The sequence below is a fragment of the Pipistrellus kuhlii genome, unplaced genomic scaffold, assembly GCF_014108245.1.
Source record: "Pipistrellus kuhlii isolate mPipKuh1 unplaced genomic scaffold, mPipKuh1.p scaffold_m20_p_3, whole genome shotgun sequence".
Classification (NCBI taxonomy): domain Eukaryota; kingdom Metazoa; phylum Chordata; class Mammalia; order Chiroptera; family Vespertilionidae; genus Pipistrellus; species Pipistrellus kuhlii.
In genome coordinates, this window is record NW_023425529.1 from 32,372,667 (window position 1) to 32,392,474 (window position 19,808).

A 19,808-nucleotide genomic window follows, 5' to 3' on the forward strand; every position below is an offset into this window, starting at 1 on the left:
GCTAATAACCATCCTGGACCAAACCTAGAGCTAAAAACACAGGGCTCTATTCTCAGGAATGTGACTTTTACTATAAGAACTCTTAACTTTTTTTCTTCAGAATATAATTCGGGGTCTGCCTAGCTGTGTTTCCAGTGTGCAAACTCTAGGACCCTTGAATAAATATCTGTCTTTTTTTTTTTTTTTTTTTCTCTAGCAAAGCCTCCAGACTCTTTTTGAGTTTGTTTGACAATACTTACATATGTATGTATGTGTATAAAATACATTTGCTTGCAGTATATATTTAGGTTATCCCTGGAAAGATAAATAAGAAACTGGTAAAAATGGTTGCCTTCTGAGAGGGTACGAGATAGCTGGTAGACTAGGGTGGGAAGAAGACCTAGTTTTTACTTTTGGGTCTTCTAGTTTTGTACTAATTATATGTACTGTATTTCATATTCTCTAATTAAAAACTGTGGTAAACACAACTACTGTATATGTCACATGTCAAGTATAAAATATAGCCTGGTTCTTTTTTATGTTTCTAGCTCAATTTTTATGTTTCCTATCTCTTTGTTGAAGTTATAAGTTCATCTATTCTTCCCCTCCGTTCACTGAGCATCCTTATAACCAGTATCTTGAACTCTGTATCTAGTAGATTGCTTGTCTCCATCTTGTCTGGTTATTTTGTCCAATGGGCATTTAAATACTTCAGGAAGGCAGAAGCCAGAAAATAGCTAGAAAGGTAGTTATACTTTTAGAAATACCTTTACTTAAAATCTATCCCACATTGGTACATTTTTTTTACAACAGCTCAAATATTTAGGTAGGAAAAGGAAATCTCCAGGGAAAACAGGTAATTTAAAATCTTTGTTATTTAAGAAACAAACACACTGCTCTTTCCCCCTACCCCCAAATCTATCAGAGGGGCATGCTAGGATTAAAATTCTAAGACAATGACTTATAACAAACACAGAATAATAGCACTATTAAAGCCATTAGGGTCTGTTAATTCACAAACCATATAATATGTTGGAAAGCCATTCTCCAAGACCATCCTTTCCTGACAGTATGAAGAGTATATCTTGGATAAGCATCAATAAGCAGTCCATGTTACTTGCTTTAATTTGTTTGGGCCTACTAATTGCTCCAAGACTTCTCGTGAATGATCTACAAAAGAAAACATTGACAATACATTAATTCACAGTAATCAGAGATATTTCATGTGTCTTTATGTAAAAACTGAAGATGATGATAATTATTGTATCTTATAATGAAGCATCCATCTTATATAAAAACTGTTTGAAATTTTAACCCTGCATGGACGCAAAACTCTGGGGGGTGAGAGCATGTATGGGAGTGGGAGGGGGGCAATGGTAAGATATGTACACATATAATACCTTAATTTTTAAAAAATGAAAAAGAAATTTTAACCCTGCTATTTTGGCTTCTATAAATACTTGCTTGCTTAAATAATAAGGAATATAAGATTACTCCCATTCCAGAGAGGCCGTGGACTATGCCCCAGACAGAGTTGTCAGTGCTGACACCAGGCCAGGCTCTGAGATATGGTCTCATGGTCCCTTCCCAGTATGTAGGCCTTCTTTCCCAGAAGGCCCGGGAGTCTCATTCCAAATTTGGGAGACAAAAGAGCTAGGAAAAGTATAAATAAGAAAGGTTTCCTCCATGTAAGGGGGCCCAGATTTTGAAAGACACATTTTTCTCTGGCCCTGCACTTAATAAAATGTAACCCTCTTTCTCTAAGTGTGGCTTGGTTTTTTTCAGGTCTTCTGTAAAGGATTAAATAAGATGATATATAAGGATAATCTACAATTAACAATACATTTAATTAATAGTAACCCTCACAATTATTAGCTGCAGTGCACATATCATAGAAATACTTTTAAAAATCAGGCATATATTGTTTTCTCTTGTAATTTCATCAACCAAAGAATAATTGTGTAATTTTACCATTAACCTGTGTATAGTCTTTCTTAATCTCTTGGCAGGAAATAGATGCTGCACTAAAACGGGGTGTTTGAACAGGGTTTAATGAAGCAACTATTTACAAAGGAGTGAACAAGATTAAAGAAAGCCAACAGGTGAAAGGTTAGGGACGGAACAGTCACTAGAACAGGATAACTTGACATTTATTATATAGGAAATTTAGATTAAAGATAGGTTTCTAATTGGTTGACAGTAAAAGGATGGACAGATATATCATGCACACAACTATAATAAAGATAGAGTGGCTATACTAATAGAAGAGGAAATATTACTTCCCATCTCATTCTATGAGGCCAGTATTACCTTGACACCAAAGGCAGACAAAGATATCACTCACACACACACAACCCTTTTATAAATGTGTACTCAAAAGTCCTCAACAAAATACGAACAAACCAAATCTAACAACATATAAAAAAGATTATATGCCATCATTTATTGACACTGATCTCAGCTATACAAGACTGATTTGATATCTGAAAATTAATTCATATAATACATTGCATTAATTTCCTATTGCTATTATAATAAGTTACCTCAACCTTAATGGCTTAAAACACCACACATTTATTATTGCAGTTTTAGAGATCAGAATTCCAAAATGGGTCTCACTGGGCTAAGATCAGGTTTTGGCAGGTCAGCATTTCTTTTTGGAGGCTCTAGGGACAAACCCACCTCCTTGACTTTTCTGCTTGCAGAGGCCACCACATTCCTTGCCTTCTCCCATATTTAAAGTGAACAGCATCGGACAGCTCTCATCTCGATGATTCCCTATTTTTGCCTCCCTCCTGTACTTGTAATGACTTATGATTATATTGGGCCCAACTGGATAGTAAGGGATAATTTCTCTATTTTAAGGTCAACTGATAAACAATTTAAAAAAATATATTTTTATTGACTTTTAGAGAGGAAGGGAGAAAGAGAGAAGGGAGAGAGAGAAGGAAGGAGATCAATAATGAGAGAGAATTATTGATCAGCTGTCTCCTGTACATCCCACACTGGGAATCGAGCCTGCAACTGAGGCATATGTCTTGACTGACAATTGAACCATTATCTCCTGGTTCATAGGTCAATGCTCAACCACTGAGCCATACCAGCCGGGCCTGATAAACAACTTTTATTTATTTATTTATTTATTTATTTATTTATTTAAAAAAATATTTTTATTGATTTTTTACAGAGAGGAAAGGAGAGAGATAGAGAGTTAGAAACATCGATGAGAGAGACATCGATCAGCCGCCTCTTGCACACCCTCCACTGGGGATGTGCCCGCAACCAAGGTACATGCTCCTGACCGGAATCGAACCCGGGACCTTTCAGTCTACAAGCCGACGCTCTATCCACTGAGCCAAACCGGTTTTGGCCTAATAAATAACTTTTAAATTCCATTTTAATATAATATACATATAGGTTCTGGGCATGGATATCTCTGGGTAGTGGCATTATTCTACCTATGACATATATCATATCTATAGAATAGGGACAAAACTCACATAATCATCTCAATAGACACAGAAAAAGCATTTGAAAAATCCAATACTCATGATAAAACCATTCAACAATCTAGGAATAGAAGGGAACTTCCTCAACGTAATAAAGGGCCCTTATGGAAAACCCACAGCTAATATCATATTTTATGGTGAAACACTCAATGTCTTTCCCCTGAAAAGAGGAACAAGATAAGAATGTCTGCCCTTGCTGCTTCTATTCAACATTGGACTGAGGTTCCAGCCATGGGGATTAGGGAAGAAAAAAGGAACTAAAGGCATTTTGTTGGAAAGGAAGAAGTAAAACTATATTTTTAGATTATGTTATATTGGATATAAAATGTCCTAAGGAATCTCTAAACGATTAGAAGTAATAAATGAGGTCAGCAAGGTTGCAGGGTAGGTCAATATATAAAATTCAAATGTGTTTCTACACACCACAAATGAACGATCAAGAATGTAATGAAAATAATTCCATTTATATTATCAAAACAGAAAAACTATTTAGAAATAAATTTGAAAAGAGCAAAAGTTATACTCTGAAAATTAGAAAACATTGTTGAAAAAAATTAGATTTAAATAAATGGAAAGACATCCATGTTCATGTATCAAAAGGCTTAATATTAAGATGGCAATCCCCCCCAAGTCTACAGTTTCAGTGCAATCTCACCAAAATCCTCTCTTAAAAAAAATTGACAAGGGGAAAAACCAAGATAGCGGCATAGGGTAGACACCCGAATGCAGCCTACCACAACAAATTTGAATTTAGAACTGAAAAGCAGGGGAAACATCACCCTGAAGCACCGGACGGCTGGCTGGGAGGAGGCTCTACCATCTGGGAAGGAGAAAGAAGGTGCGCTGAACCTCAGGAACTGTGAAGGTGCGGAGAACTATGCGTGCGAAAAGGCGGCTGCAGAGTTCGCTGCTGGCTTGCTTGCGGAGTGCAGAGAGGGCGGGCCGAGTTCGCTGCTGGCTTACTCCCTCCCTGCGCGATGAGAGGGCGGACAGCTAATGCGTGGCTGGCTTTCTTGTTCGGGAGGAAAACAGAACCACCCTATTGCTCTGATAGATGGCCCCAGACAGGGAGAGGCCAGACTGTCAGGCAGTGGGCAGAGATCTCTCTGAGGTGTGTGAAGCCATTACTGCAGGACTCAGAAACCAGACCCTCATAGGGAGGGGCTGAATAAAGCTTGTCTGCACCACCCAAGACTCCGCCCCATCCAAGCAGAGCACAGAAGCCCTTCCAGTGTCTAGCTTCCTCATTCGCTGCCAATAGGACTCTCCTAGGGAGGGGCAGACAGGAATCTAAAGCTTGTCTGCAACCAATTGTGCGGGATTCAACAAAGCTTGTCTGTGCCACCCCAAGACTCCGCCCCATCCAAGCGGAATACAGAAACCTTCCTAGCTGAGACACTACTGATCCTCATAGCCAATTGGCTTGAAGATCAACGCTTCCCAGTGATATCAACAAGCAAGGCTTAACAACAAGACTGCACACACAGCCCACAAAGGGCTACACCAAGACTGTCCACCTCAGGTAACTGGGAGGCTGACTCACTGAACCATATAGGACACCTTAGCACACAAAGCCACCCTACCAACTCAGGGAAGCTGTGAAAATGACGAGACAAGAAAACAGATCACAAACAAAAGAAATGGAGGACAAGAAGAGACTGGATATAGAGTTCAGAACCACACTTATAAGGTTTTTCAAGAATTTCCTAGAAAAGGTCGATAAGACCTATGAGGAGATGAAAAGGGATCAACAAGGACTAATAAGGAATCAACAAGAAATAAAGAATACATTGTCTGAAATAAAAAATATTATACAGAGTCCTAAAAACAGAATGGAAGATCGCAAGAATCAAGTCAAAGATTTGGAACATAAAGAACCAGAAGACACTCCTCCGCAGAAGCAAGAAGACAAGAGAATCCAGAAAGTTGAAGATAATGTAAAAAACCTCTGGGACAACTTCAAGCGAACCAACATCAGAATTATGGGGGTCCCAGAAGATGAGAGAGAGAGCAAGATATCAAAAACATACTGAAAGAAATAGTGACAGAAAACTTCCCCCACCTGGTGAAAGAATTAGACTTACAAGTCCAGGAAGCACACAGAACCCCAAACAAAAGGAATGCAAAGAAGACCACACCAAGACACATCATAGTTAAAATTCCAAGAGCAAAAGACAGAGATAGAATATTAAAAGCAGCAAGAGCAAAGCAGATAGTTACCTATAAAGGAGCACCCATACGATTGTCAGCTGATTTCTCAACACAAACCATGCAGGCCAGACGGGATGGCAAGAAATATTCAAGGTAATGAGTAGCAAGAACCTACAGCCAAAAATAATCTACCCAGCAAAGCTATCACTCAGAATCAAAGGCCGGATAAAGAGCTTCACTTATAAAAACAAAAAAACAAAAAAACAACTAAAGGAGTTCATCACTGCCAAACCAAAATTATATGAATTGCTGAAGGGGGTTCTTTCGGAAGAGAAAGTAAATAAAGGTAAAAACTATGAACAACAAATACGTAACTATCAACAAGTAAATCTAAAAACAAAGGGAATTTAAAAAATCTGATGAATATTATTAACTGGTGAATATAATAGAATCAGAGGTATGGAAGGGGAGTGAAATGATGATTCCCGGGGAAAAGGAGAGAGGGGGGTGCGGGAAGAGACTGAACATAAACTGTGTACCTATGGATGAGGACAATGGGAGGTGGGGAAAGGGCAGAGGGTGGGGTGGAAACCTGGTAGAGGGGAGCAATGGAGGGGGGGCGGAAATGAACATTTGTAATAATATGAACAATAAAGATTTATTTTTAGCTGAAACCGGTTTGGCTCTGGTAGAGCATTGGTCTGCCGACTGAAAGGTCCTGGGTTCGATTCCGGTCAAGGGCATGTACATTGGTTGCGCACATATCCCTGGTAGGGGGTGTGCAAGAGGCAGCTGGTCGATGTTTCTCTCTCATCGATGTTTCTAGCTCTCTATCTCTCTTCCTTCCTCTCTGTAAAAAATGAATAAAATATATTAAATAAAAAAATATTTTTAAAAAACTAAATAAATAAAAATAAAAACACAGGAAATGCACCCATTTGGGGTTTTGATAAACTAGTATTCCTATGTAAAATGCCTTAAGAAACTATTTATTTAGAGATCTTCTTTTTTCTTCCTCAAACCATACTCAGTGAACAACTTTCTCATCCAGTGTTGCAAATCTTGTGTTAAGTAACCTCTGCTGAGTGGAAATGTTATTGCTTTCTTTGAAAATTAAATATTACACTGATATATGAATAAAATGATTACTTTATCACCAGTTCAAATATATTTTTTAAAAAATGACAAGATGATCCTAATATTTATATGTGAATTCAATGGACCCAAAAAACCAATACAATTTTGAAAAAGAATAAACTTGGAAAAGAATTTCATTTTAGCTAGTGTTTCTAGGATTATGTATTTTGGCATTTTTGTTAGTTATGAATATATTATCAAATACTGTATGTAAATATTTGCCTTTTGACTCCATGTCACTATTCTGTAGGAATTTATTATTGAACATTAATAGAAAGATACTGTCTCTCCAATAGTAAGCATATGATGTAATTTTATGTAATTAAAAAAAATTTTTTTAAATATATTTTATTGAGTTTTTACAGAGAGGAAGGGAGAGAGACAGAAAGCCAGAAACATCAATGAGGGAGAAACATCAACCATGCTCTTGACCGGAATTGAACCTGGGACCCTTCAGTCCGCAGGCTGACACTCTACCACTGAGCCAAACCGGTTTCGGCTGTAATTAAAAATTTTTGATGCTAGATGGCAGTATAACATTACTCACTCTCCTCAGATAGCTTTTCTCCATGAAAAAAATAGAGTATTTAGGACTTTGAGTTTGACTAGTAGGAATACTCAATGGCTGTTAGTTTATTATATTATAGGAAGATTACTGTAGGGTTTAGGAAACTGCTCTGTTGGGGAAAGAGATTGTGGGTCAGGTGACTTAGGTTTTGACTGCCAGTTCCATTTTTTTTTAAATTTTTTTAAATCCTCACCCACGGATATGTTTTTATAGGGATAGAGATATAAACATTGATGTGAGAAACATCAATTGGTATGCACCGTGATTGGTGATTTACCCTAAAACCTATGTATGTGCCCTAATGAGGAATGGAAGTCGCAACCTTTTTGGTATATTGGACACTCCAACCAACTGAGCCACTCAGCCAGGGCTCTGTTCCCTTATCTTTAAAACAAGAGAATTGTTTACATGACTTATAAGGAACCTTTTACCATCCCTCTAAAAATCTATGACTAACATAGATGGAGACCACTTTTTGAAAAAAGGAATACTTTTTATTGAATTCAGAGAAGAGAGGAACATGAAAGAGAGATAGAAACATCAATGATGAGAGAGAATCATTGATCAGCTGCTTCAGACACCCCCACTGGGGATTGAGTCCGCAGCCCGGGCATGTGCCCTGACCAGGAATCCAACCGTAACCTCCTTGTTCATAGGTTGATGTTCAACCACTGAACCACACTGGCTGGGCTGGAGACTACTTTTTGAAAGAGATTCATGGCAAGGGCTTTTGAAGCACCAAGACAAAGAAACCAAGGGAAATATAAATTAATAAACTAACTTTTTCAAATGATCAAGGAAAATGTAATTTAGACATTTTTTAGAAATTGCAGTGGAAAAAGTGAGGCTGGGCACATTTTTACAAACAATGATTAGAGTTCTAAGGCTTCATAAAGAAGTTCTATTGTGTTGGATTAATAATGAATGAATAAATAAGGCTGAGGTAACAGAGAAACGGAAGCAAACTACTTGGGTCTTAAAATACTTTTGTTTTGGCTCCCTATGGTAAATCTTGACAATGTTTTCTTTAAGAAATCTATGGAACTTGCTTGTAAAATAACCATGCTGAAACAAATTCTCAGATATCACTACAATTCCAATTTAAATCAGATTTCCTGTTGGATTTTCTCTATTTCAATCTAAACATAAAGACATTGGTATTGTCTAACTGATTTATTGCCCTTCTAAAATCTAAACCTAAGTGCCTATGAATATTGTGAAATATGTTTAAATAGTTAAGAGAAACTGAAATGCATGTACAGTGTAGGAGATTAACAAAAGTATATGAGTTGCACTTGGTGATAATCATTGCAGATATAATTAAATTAAAACTTAATAAGTTTAAAAATTATTTTCCAGATTTACAATATTTTAAAATAGCAGCTTAGTTTTTTGTCTCTTCAGCAGAAATAAAATCAGAGTGCTTCTAACAGTTTCAAGATCTAATTTATAACATGGAGTTCTCTTATAGTCTGACAGAAAGGTTAGGAAATTTTATAAATATTTACAAATATAATAGAGAAGATAAGCCTGTTAATTCAGGTAATCTGATGGCTAACTACAGTGTGCACTGCCAATATGGGGAGCAAGGTGCTAAGAGGATAACTTAATATTAGAACTGTACAAACATGTATGTGTATATATATATATATATATATATATATATATATACTCTTTTTATAAAATATAAATTGTATTGTCTTAAATATCATGTGAGCAATCACATGAATATATAAGAGGAAACATGATAAAAATATTATCAGAGAAAATAAAATACTTGGGAATAAAACTTAAAAAAGGGGGCAGACATGTTATTCAGGGGGGAAAAAAGTATTTATCTTCTTTAGAGAAAAAAATTAAAGATTAAATGTAAGATGATAATATTTGCCTGAATGTACTGAACGACACTCCAACCAGCTGAGCCATCTAGCCAAGGCTCTGTTCCCTTATCTATTTTTATTCAATGATGGTAGCAAAAATTTACATGTAGCAGTGGTGATGGGAAAGGAGGAAAAGGACAGATGATCTGGGATGTTGAAAAACTTCAGCTTTTTCTCTTTCAGAAACTTTATCAATAAAAATCATTGTGACCTTAGCCGGTTTGGCTCAGTGGATAGAGAGTTGGCCTGCAGACTGAAGTGTCCCAGGTTCAATTCCGGTCAAGGGCATATACCTTGGTTGCAGGCACATCCCCAATAGGGGATGAGCAGGAGGCAGCTGATCAATATTTCTATCTCATCGATATTTCTAACTCTTTATTCCTCTTCCTTCCACTCTGTAAACAATCAATAAAATATATTTTTTAAATCATTGTGTATAAACTGTTGCATTTTTTAAAATATATTTTTTATTAATTTTTTTTTTTTTACAGAGAGGAAGGGAGAGAGATAGAGAGCTAGAAACATCGATGAGAGAGAAACATCGACCAGCTTCCTCTTGCACACCCCCAGGTACTGGGGATGTGCCCGCAACCCAGGTACATGCCCTTGACCAGAATTGAACCTGGGACCTTTCAGTCCACAGACCGACGCTCTACCACTGAGCCAAACTGGTTTCGGCAAACTGTTGCATTTTTATCAGATTTCCTAATTGTATGACTTGACTAGTTACACATAAGGTCCATAAAGATAAATTATTCAATGTCTGGAGAAATGGCAGGATATGGGAGAGGGGTTCATTTCACTACATATTGAGATCTTAGTTTTAGTCTTGGCACTATTATTAAAAACAATGGGCAGCCAGACCCGGAGCTGCCGGGCCTGGAGCAGCAGCAGGCAGCCCTGGAGTGGCAGCAGCTGGGCCAGGAGCCGCAGCAGCCGGGCCCGGAGCAGCCAGGCCCGGAGCAGCAGCAGCCAGGCCCGGAGCAGCCGGGCTTGGAGCAGCAGCGGCCAGGCCTGGAGCAGCTGGGTGTGGAGCGGTGGCAGCCGGGCCTGGAGCAGCCGGACCCGAGCAGCAGCAGCCAGGCCCGGAGCAGCCGGAACCGGAGCAGCCAGGTCGGGAGCAGCCAGGCCCGGAGCAGCAGCAGCCAGGCCCGGAGCAGCCGGGCTTGGAGCAGCAGCGGCCAGGCCTGGAGCAGCTGGGTGTGGAGCGGTGGCAGCCGAGCCTGGAGCAGCAGCAGACAGGCCCGAAGCAGCCAGGCCTGGAGCTGCCAGGCCTGGAGCAGCTGGGCCCGGAGCAGCCGAGCCCAGAACAGCCGGGTCAGGAGCAACCAGGCCCAGAGCAGCAGCAGCCAGGCCCGGGGGAGCAGAGGCCAGGCCTGGAGCTGCTGGGCCCGGAACAGCTCGCTCCTCGCCTGCCCATTGCCCCAGGGCTGCTTCTCAGACATGGATGCAAACTTTTGGAGGAACTTGAGGGTCTGCTGAATCAAGTGATGAAGGCTTAGATCTGGATGTGTTGAGTTGTTGTAGCGCTGGGGTGTTGATCTGTGAGTGCCTTGTGTGGGGTCTGGATGAGGTTGGCTGATCTATTTGGATGTCTTTTGTCTGAAGTGTATCCTTGGGAATGTGGAGGTATTATTGATTTGAGAAAATGCTAATTGATTTGCTACCTGAAAAATTTAAAGTTCTGAAAGTTTAAGGTCTCTTGCCAAAAAGAGGTTTTAAAGCTAACACCTTAATTTTAATGGAGAAAGGGGAGGACATGCCCTTCCCACCCAGAACAGGTAATCCAATTCCAGCCAGCAGCAATCTTTAAACAATGTGTTCATTTACATTTGAATGGCTACACGCCTTTTGATAGCCCAAGGACAAGTTTTGATAGCCCAAGTAAACAAGTTTGCTTCTCAGTTCCCAGGGCAGAAAACCAAGGTTTAAAATTATTAGATTTTAAAATTTATTCTTAAAAATATAAAAGTTTATTAATTAAAAAACAAACAAACAAGAAAATTAAAAAACCTGATGAACAATATTAACTGTTGATTATAATAGAATCAGACATATGGGAGGGGAGTGGACTGACAATTCTCGGGGAAAAGGGGAGTGGTAGATGCAGGAAGAGACTGAACATAAACTGTGCACCTATGGATGAGGACAATGGGGGGTGGGGAAAGGGCAGAGGGTGGGGTGGGAATCTGGAGGAGGGGGGAAAAATGAGGAACTTTTGTAATAATATGAACAATTAAGATTGATTTAAAAAATGGGCAGATACCATTTAAGTATTTCATTTTTCTATTCTATGAAGTCAGCAATCAGAAAAATAATATACATAGTATTTTGTGCTAAGAGAATTTTAAGACATACTTAGGTAAAAAAAGTTTCTTAGCTATATTTTCTTAGCTATAAATATTGATAAATTAATATTTATTATAGTGGCGTGTTGCATTTTGCAAACTTTTTTTGAGATATAAACATTTTCTGTTTTATGCTATGTGGGAAACTGTACTCCCAGATATGCACCTGGATGGCCTAAGATACATTGTTTCCACAATCATGACAGTTATTGCTCAAGCTCTGCTTATTGAACATCCTACGGTTGGGACACAGCTGCACCACAGGATGCTATCTGTTGAGATAACCTATTCCTGACATCTGCAGTTTAGTTGCTTAGCTACCCGCTGATGTCCTTGGAGGAACTCCCTCATTCTCCCTGACTATATCTCCCCCCTTTTACCCTGCAATAAATGAGACGATCAGAAGGCCTGTCTTGTCTCCATCTCTTGTGTCTCTTGTCCCCTCATTCTCACTCCCCCTCTAGGGTCCACGTTGACTTGTTGACTTACCCTCGGACCGGGGCAAGTGGCGCCCAACGTGGGTCAGAGCACAGGGGACTCCGTGAAGAACGCTGTTCAGAGAAGCCGGCAAAAGAGAAACTAATAGGAGGACGAGATTAAACGGGAACCTGCCGTTTCTTCTGAACCTCGGTAAGTTGAACAGCGATTATGGGACAAGAAATAAGTCAGCATGAAATGTTCATAGAAGGACTCAAAAAGGCTTTAAAGGCACGAGGGGTAAAGTTTTCTGTAAAACAATTATTAAGATATTTTGATTATATTAAGGATGTTTGTCCATGGTTTCCGCAAGAAGGTACTATTGATGACAAAAGATGGAAACGGGTAGGGGACGCCCTTAAAGACTATTATCAGACTTTGGGTCCGGAGAAGGTTCCAATCACTGCTTTCTCTTACTGGAATCTCATAGATGAATTTTTTTTTAAATATATATTTTATTGATTTTTTTACAGAGAGGAAGGGAGAGAGATAGAGAGCTAGAAATGTCGATGAGAGAGAAACATCATAGATGAAATTTTATCTCAAAAACAAAAAGACCCAGTTGTGGCAGGGGCGATTGAGGCAGGGAAAGAAGTACTGAGACAGGAGGGAAGAAAGGGTAAAATTTCCCCAAAATTTAAAAATTCTAAACCCAAGGAGGAGGAGGATTTAATGTCATTTGATAGCGAGGACGACAGTCCTCACTCCAAAAAGAAAAAGACTCACAAGTAAAACCTCAAGAACAGGGCGCCTCTGTCTCGGAGCAGCCAGAAAAACCCCCTAGTCATACCCTCAGGCCCCCGTCTCCCTCTAGAGATAAGAGATTTCTGGGGGCTCGACCTAAGGAAAGGAAACTTTATTCCCCCCTTAAACAAGTCCTCCCGGTCTAGGATGACTTAGGAGACAATGACTGGGCTGATCTTGAGGAGGAGGCAGCCAAATACCACGCCTGGCCCAGTGCTCTCCTCCCTAAATCCCTGCACCTAGTGCGCCTGCCTTGGCGTGTCCTGCCATAGACCCTCAAAAACAACTCCGGGACAAAATTCAATTTTTAAAAGAGCAAATAAAATTAGAAAAAGAACATCAAGAACTAATCCAGTAACTCGAAGAATTAAAGACAGGCAAAGCTGAGGAAATTAACACTATAGAGCCCAAGCCTAGACCAAGGCCCCCCGTTAGAGGGGCAACCCCTAAGATTCAACCTAAACCTGAGGTTTCTATGGAGCATGAGGATCTAGAGGCTTTCCCAGTTACAGAGACCACTGATGCTCAAGGGCAGGTCTGGAGACACCATAATGGTTTGACTTTAAAGTTATAAAAGAAATCAAGACAGCTGTAGCCCAGTATGGTGGTACTGCACCCTATACCATGGCTATTGTAGAATCAGTAGCAGAAAATTGGCTCACCTCTGGAGATTGGCGGTCCTTGGCCCGCGCCACCCTATCAGGCGGTGACTACTTATTATGGAAATCAGAGTATGTAGCAAATTGCCGCGACACTGCTAGACGCAATGTGCAGGTTGGAAATAACTGGAGATATGATATGTTAGTTGGAGAGGGGGATTATGCTACCAGTGACCAACAAATGCAGTTTGATGCAGGCCTCTTTGCTCAAATCCAGGCGGCAGCTACTAAGGCTTGGAGAAAAATACCCTCTAAAGGGGACGTAAGCGCCTCACTCACTGGTATCAAGCAAGGGCCTGACGAGCCATTTGCTGACTTTGTCCATCGCCTCATTACAGATGCAGGTAGAATTTTCAGTAGTGCTGAGGCGGGGACTGATTTCGTTAAACAACTTGCTTTTGAGAACGCTAATGCGGCATGTCAAGCAGCCATTCGCCCTTATAAAAAGAAAACCAATTTATCTGGCTACATCCGCCTTTGCTCAGATATAGGAGCTGCCTATCAGCAAAGTCTTGCTATGGCTGCTGCCATGCAAGGTTACACCGTCAGACAGTTATTATCTCACCAGAACAGAAATAAGTGTTTCAGCCGTGGGGAAACTGGTCATTTTGCAAAGGATTGCAAAGCAGGTAAAACAGCAACCTCTAAGTCACCTGTCCCAGGGCTCTGCCGTAGATGTAAGAGGGGAAAACATTGGGCTAATGAATGTAGATCAAAAAAGGATGCCCAGGGCTGTTGGGAGCCAAGTGCCCTACCGACCTGAGAATTGGGGGATGGAGCAAGGGTAGGTAGCCCTGCCTGCTTTCCCCCAGAAGTCAGGTCACTTGGGGACGTGGCAAGCAACAGTGTCCTTCGTTCTGCTGTGCGTGCAAAATTGGAATCTGCAAACATGTCCTTGAATTAACATAGCAGAGCACAGCTGGATGAACTTTTCCGGCCAGATATCTTCCTGCGTAGGTCTTAAGGAACTGGCATGTAGCATCATTTCCTTGGAGAAAGTCATTTGGAGGAACACCCAGCTTTAGTGTATAAAAGAGATTGCGCCCTTAATAAACTTGCTGCAGTGCTATTAGGCTTTGCAGTCCTCCTGAAGCCCCGCTGTTCCTGTCTTTTCTTTTTCTCAGCCTCCTAGCCATACCTTCAGGACCTGTAATACCGGCTGGATCCGGTACAGGGCCAACCCCTCCTTATGCCACAAAGTCAGAACCAGGGAAACGGGAATGGGGGCCAGCCCCAGGCCCCCAAACACAAACAAATTTATGGGGCAGTCAGCTTCGTTCCAGCGACCAACAATCCGGGCAACAGCAGGAAGTGCCAGATTGGACCTCAGTTCCACCACCCATACAGTCTTAACTCCAGAGATGGGGGTACAGGCGCTTCCGACGGGGGTATTTGGGCCCTTACCTAAAGAAACCTTTGGACTCATAGTTGGTAGAAGTAGTAGCACTGTGAGCGGGCTTCTAGTATACATCGGAGTAATTGATAATGACTATACTGGAGAAATCAAAGTAATGGTCTCCTCCCCTAAAAATAATAATACTATACCCTCAGGTCAGAGATTCGCTCAGCTATTACTCCTTCCTCTTATCTCTGCTACTAGCAAAGCACTCACTGATGCCCGAGGTCTTCAGGGATTTGGTTCATCTGATGTCTATTGGTATGAAGTACTTTCCACTCAAAAGCCCCTAATGACTTTATGGTTAGACGGGAAAGAGTTTTCTGGCCTAGTTGACACGGGTGTAACTATCATAAAAGGGGAAGATTGGCCCCAAGCATGGCCAGTAGAAGATACTCTTACTCACCTCAAAGGTATAGGACAAAGTAGAAACCCCAAAAGAAGTTCCAAAGTTCTGACTTGGAAGGACCAGGAAGGTAACGAAGGTACTTTCCAGCCCTATGTTATCACTGGGCTCCCCATCAATTTGTGGGGAAGAGATTTACTAGCTCAGGTAGGGATGATCATTTGTAGCCCTAATGAAATTATCACTTTTCAAATGTTTAAACAAGGATGTATACCCGGGAAGGGATTAGGAAAAAATTCCACAGGTATTACTCACCCCATTGAGCCAGTTCCGAGACCCCCTCGGGCAGGACTCGGCCATTTTCCATAGGGGCCATTGACACTCCTGCAGGCCATGCTGACAAGATCACCTGGCTTTCAGATGATCCAGTATGGGTCGATCAATGGCCCCTGTCCCATGAAAAATTGTTAGCAGCCCAGCAGCTGGTGCACGAACAGCTTCAAGCTGGTCACATTATCCCCAGCAATTCCCCTTGGAATACTCCCATTTTTGTCATTAAAAAGAAGTCAGGAAAATGGAGACTTCTCCAGGATCTTAGAGCAGTTAATAAAACCATGGTCTTAATGGGAGCCTTACAACCAGGCCTTCCCCTTGGGTACTACAAAATTATAATAGACTTAAAAGATTGTTTTTCATCATCCCCTTACACCCTGATGACCAAAAACGCTTCGCATTTAGTCTCCCCTCCATTAATTTTAATGCCAATGCCCCAATGCAGAGGTTCCAGTGGCAAGTTCTCCCTCAGGGCATGGCAAATAGCCCTACACTATGCCAGTCTTTTGTAGCCTCGGCCATTCAATCTATTCGAGACCGTTGGCCTAACTTATATATCATTCATTATATGGATGACATCTTAGTAGCGGGAAAAATTGGAGAAGAAGTTCTAAGGTGCTATGCTGATCTCCAGCAGGCACTAAAATCTCATGGCTTACAAATTGCTCCTGATAAAGTCCAACTAGAAGACCCTTATACTTACCTTGGCTTCCAAATGAGAGGGTCCACTATTTCCTCTCAGAAACTAACCCTTAGACTAGACAGACTAGATGGTTTAAAAACTTTAAATGATTTCCAAAAACTATTAGGAGATATAAATTGGCTTATGCCTTATTTAAAGCTTTCTAAACATGAACTTAAGCCTTTATATGATATCCTCCAAGGAGACAGCTGTCCCACCTCACTGAGGGAACTTATTGATGAAGGGCGTAAAGCCATTGCCACAGTAGAACAGGCTATCCAAAATCAGACCATCTCCTTTATGGACTATGATTCTCTGCTACAATACATCATATGCAGGACCACCCTCTCCCCCACTGCAGTTTTCTGGCAGACAGCGCCTCTTATGTGGGTTCATCTCCCAGCATCCCCTAAACGGGTCTTAAACCCTTACTATAGAGCAGTCTCCAACCTGATCATGATGGGTAGAGATCATGGCAAGTGTTACTTTGGAAAGGAACCTAACATTATCATTCAACCTTATTCCAAAGAACAAATAGACTGGCTAATACAAGCTACCGAGTTCTGGCCAATCGCTCTTGCCTCCTACACGGGCTCCCTAGATAACCACTATCCTCCAGACAAGCTCATTGATTTTGCCAATAGACATGATTTTATCTTTCCAAAAATCACTTCCACAAAACCTCTACCCGAGGCCTTGTCTATTTTCACGGATGGTTCCTCTACAGGCATAGCTGCCTATGTTTGGGACTCTAACACTATCCAATTTCAGACCAGTAGCTCTTCCGCCCAGATAACCGAGCTGCACGCTGTGCTAGCAGTTTTTTCAGCCTTCCCCACGCAGGCCTTTAATCTATACACAGTGCTTATATCACCCAGGCCATTCCCCAATTAGAAATGTGCGGACAAATAAAACATAGCTCTCAGGCTGGTAAACTATTTAGCCAATTACAAGATTTGATCAAAAAAAGGTCTGAGTCCTTTTTTATCGGACACCTTCATGCCCATTCTAACCTACCTGGGCCGCTGACAGCAGGTAATCAGTTAGCAGACCTGGCCACCTGTCCCTCCGCATCAGCCTACTCACTAACGATGGATAGCCCCTCCCAAATAACCTGAGCACAAGAAGCCCATCAATTACATCATCTTAACGCCCGCACTCTTCGGCTTATGTTTAATATTACCAGAGAACAAGCTAGACAAATTGTTAAAACCTGCCCTATTTGGCTCTACATCTACCTACCCCTCACCTGGGGGTAAACCCACACAGCTTAATCCCTAATGCATTGTGGCAAATGGATGTCACACACTTCCCTGAATTTAGAAATCTCAAATATATACATGTCAGCATTGACACTTATAGTGGGTTTATCTTCGCAACTCTACAACCGGAGAGGCTACAAAACATATAATAGCTCACCTCTTGACTGCCTTTTCAGTTCTCGGCTGCCCCCAACAAATCAAACTGATAATGGTCCTGGTTACACCAACTCCGGTTTCTCAAAATTCTGCAAACAAATGAACATTACCCACATAACGGGCATCCCATATAACCCTCAAGGTCAAGGTATTGTAGAGAGAGCTAACCTCACCCTCAAGATTACTATAGATAAAATAAAAAAGGGGGAATGGTACCCCATCAAGGGGTCCCCCAGAAATCTAATCTCACATGCACTTTTTATTCTTAATTTTTTAAACTTGGATGCTAATGGGTCATCGGCAGCTACCCGATTTTGGCAGACAGAAACTAAGACACAATTCGCTTCCGTAATGTGGAAGGATCCCCTAAACAACTCATGGCACAGGCCAGACCCGTTGCTTATTTGGGGCCGAGGATCCGTATGCATCTACTCCAAAGAAATGAAACCGGCCAGATGGCTCCCTGAATGCTTAGTAAAACAAGTACGGCAGATCAGAACATTGAGAATGATGACAACTTAACAGACTCCAGGGAAGAAGACTCTCTTCATCCACAGGTCATGGAAATAACTACCTAGATCCTAATACAAGGAATACTGTCCATCCTGATACCTGTGGCCGATGGTGGACTGGAACCCCCGATAAGCAAGCAAGAGCTACTCTTGAAGCTGTTTGGGAACCCTTGCAACTGCAGAGGAGGAACGCTGCTGCTTCTACGCCAACAAATCCGGAATCGTCCTAGTAAAGAGGCGAAGGGAGCTATTCGAGAACCCCCTTTGGAGTGGGCTGAATGGATTCCTCCCCAACCTCCTTTCCTTGTTAGGACCCCTGCTTGGTTTACTGATCCTACTATCACTAGGCCCCTTTTTATTCAACAAATTCATGGCATTTCTTAAACAGCAAATAGAAGCCATCAAAAGGAAACCCATACAGGTCCATTACCACAAACTTGAAATGGCCGACAGGAACGTGTACGTGGAGACTTACTCAGATGCTGTCTGAAAGTAAAACTCTTCTCCCGTATCCTTGGTGAGCTGGGCTGGTTAGTCAATGACGGGCAACTAGAGACTATACCCGAAAAACACAATAAGACCTCCGTACAACCTAAGGCAGGCACTGGGCCAAAAGCTGCCCAGTTAGCCCATGACGGGTAAGATACGTAGAGGCCGGGTATATGCGATCTCCCAACCTAAGACAGGCACAGTCCCCTCAAGGAACGTTCCCTGGTCAATATAAAATTAAAAAGGGGGACCTGTGGGAAACTGTACTCCCAGATATGCACCTGGATGGCCTAAGATACATTGTTTCCACAATCATGACAGTTATTGCTCAAGCTCTGCTTATCGAACATCCTACGGTTGGGACACAGCTGCACCACAGGATGCTATCTGTTGAGATAACCTATTCCTGACATCTGCAGTTTAGTTGCTTAGCTACCCGCTGATGTCCTTGGAGGAACTCCCTCATTCTCCCTGACTATATCTCCCCCCTTTTACCCTGCAATAAATGAGACGATCAGAAGGCCTGCCTTGTCTCCATCTCTTGTGTCTCTTGTCCCCTCATTCTCACTCCCCCTCTAGGGTCCACGTTGACTTACCCGCAGGCCAGGGCAAGTGGCGCCCAACGTGGACCAGAGCACGGGGGACTCCGTGAAGAACGCTGTTCAGAGAAGCCAGCAAAAGAGAAACTAATAGGAGGACGAGATTAAACCGGAACCTGCCGTTTCTTCTGAACCTCGGTAAGTTGAACAGCGATTATGGGACAAGAAATAAGTCAGCCTTCTAGAACACCATGCCATGTCATCTGTAGTTAGTGAATTCAAGGAATTTGGGGATAAAGCAAGGAAAAATACGTGACCACAAGGTGGCAGTAGGCCACTATAAGCTTTATTTGAGCCACACTAATAGATTTGCATGCAAGAGAAGTCTCTCACAACAGGAGACCCTTCAAAGGGGTGTGTGCATATATGTATGTGGGGGGACACTACTCAAAAGGGGAGTAGGAGAGTAGGGTAAGGGAATTCCCATAGGCCTGAGGAGAGGGTTTATGTGTCATCATGTCACTGAGCAGCAGATAAGGAGTCTTGGAGTTAGAGAGCCCCAAGATCAAGAGTGGCTTAGGGCCATGGATGATGTGCTCAGTGGTGAGAGTACCAGCCCATCCATAGAAGTGTCCCAGGTT

At 41.7% G+C, this 19,808-nt stretch overlaps 1 protein-coding gene across 5 annotated transcripts in view; it reads right to left on the reverse strand.

Moving 5' to 3' along the window:
- Positions 1-731: 731 nt before the first annotated feature.
- AMN1 (antagonist of mitotic exit network 1 homolog) overlaps positions 732-19,808 on the reverse strand; it is a 51,472-nt gene continuing 32,395 nt past the window's right edge. For all 5 annotated transcript variants that reach the window (XM_045587891.1, XM_036456705.2, XM_036456703.2 and 2 more), the window contains one exon: positions 732-1,149. In XM_045587891.1, coding sequence (XP_045443847.1) covers positions 1,076-1,149 — 74 coding nt within the window. In that variant the 3' untranslated portion in view covers positions 732-1,075. The remainder of the gene's footprint in view (positions 1,150-19,808) is intronic.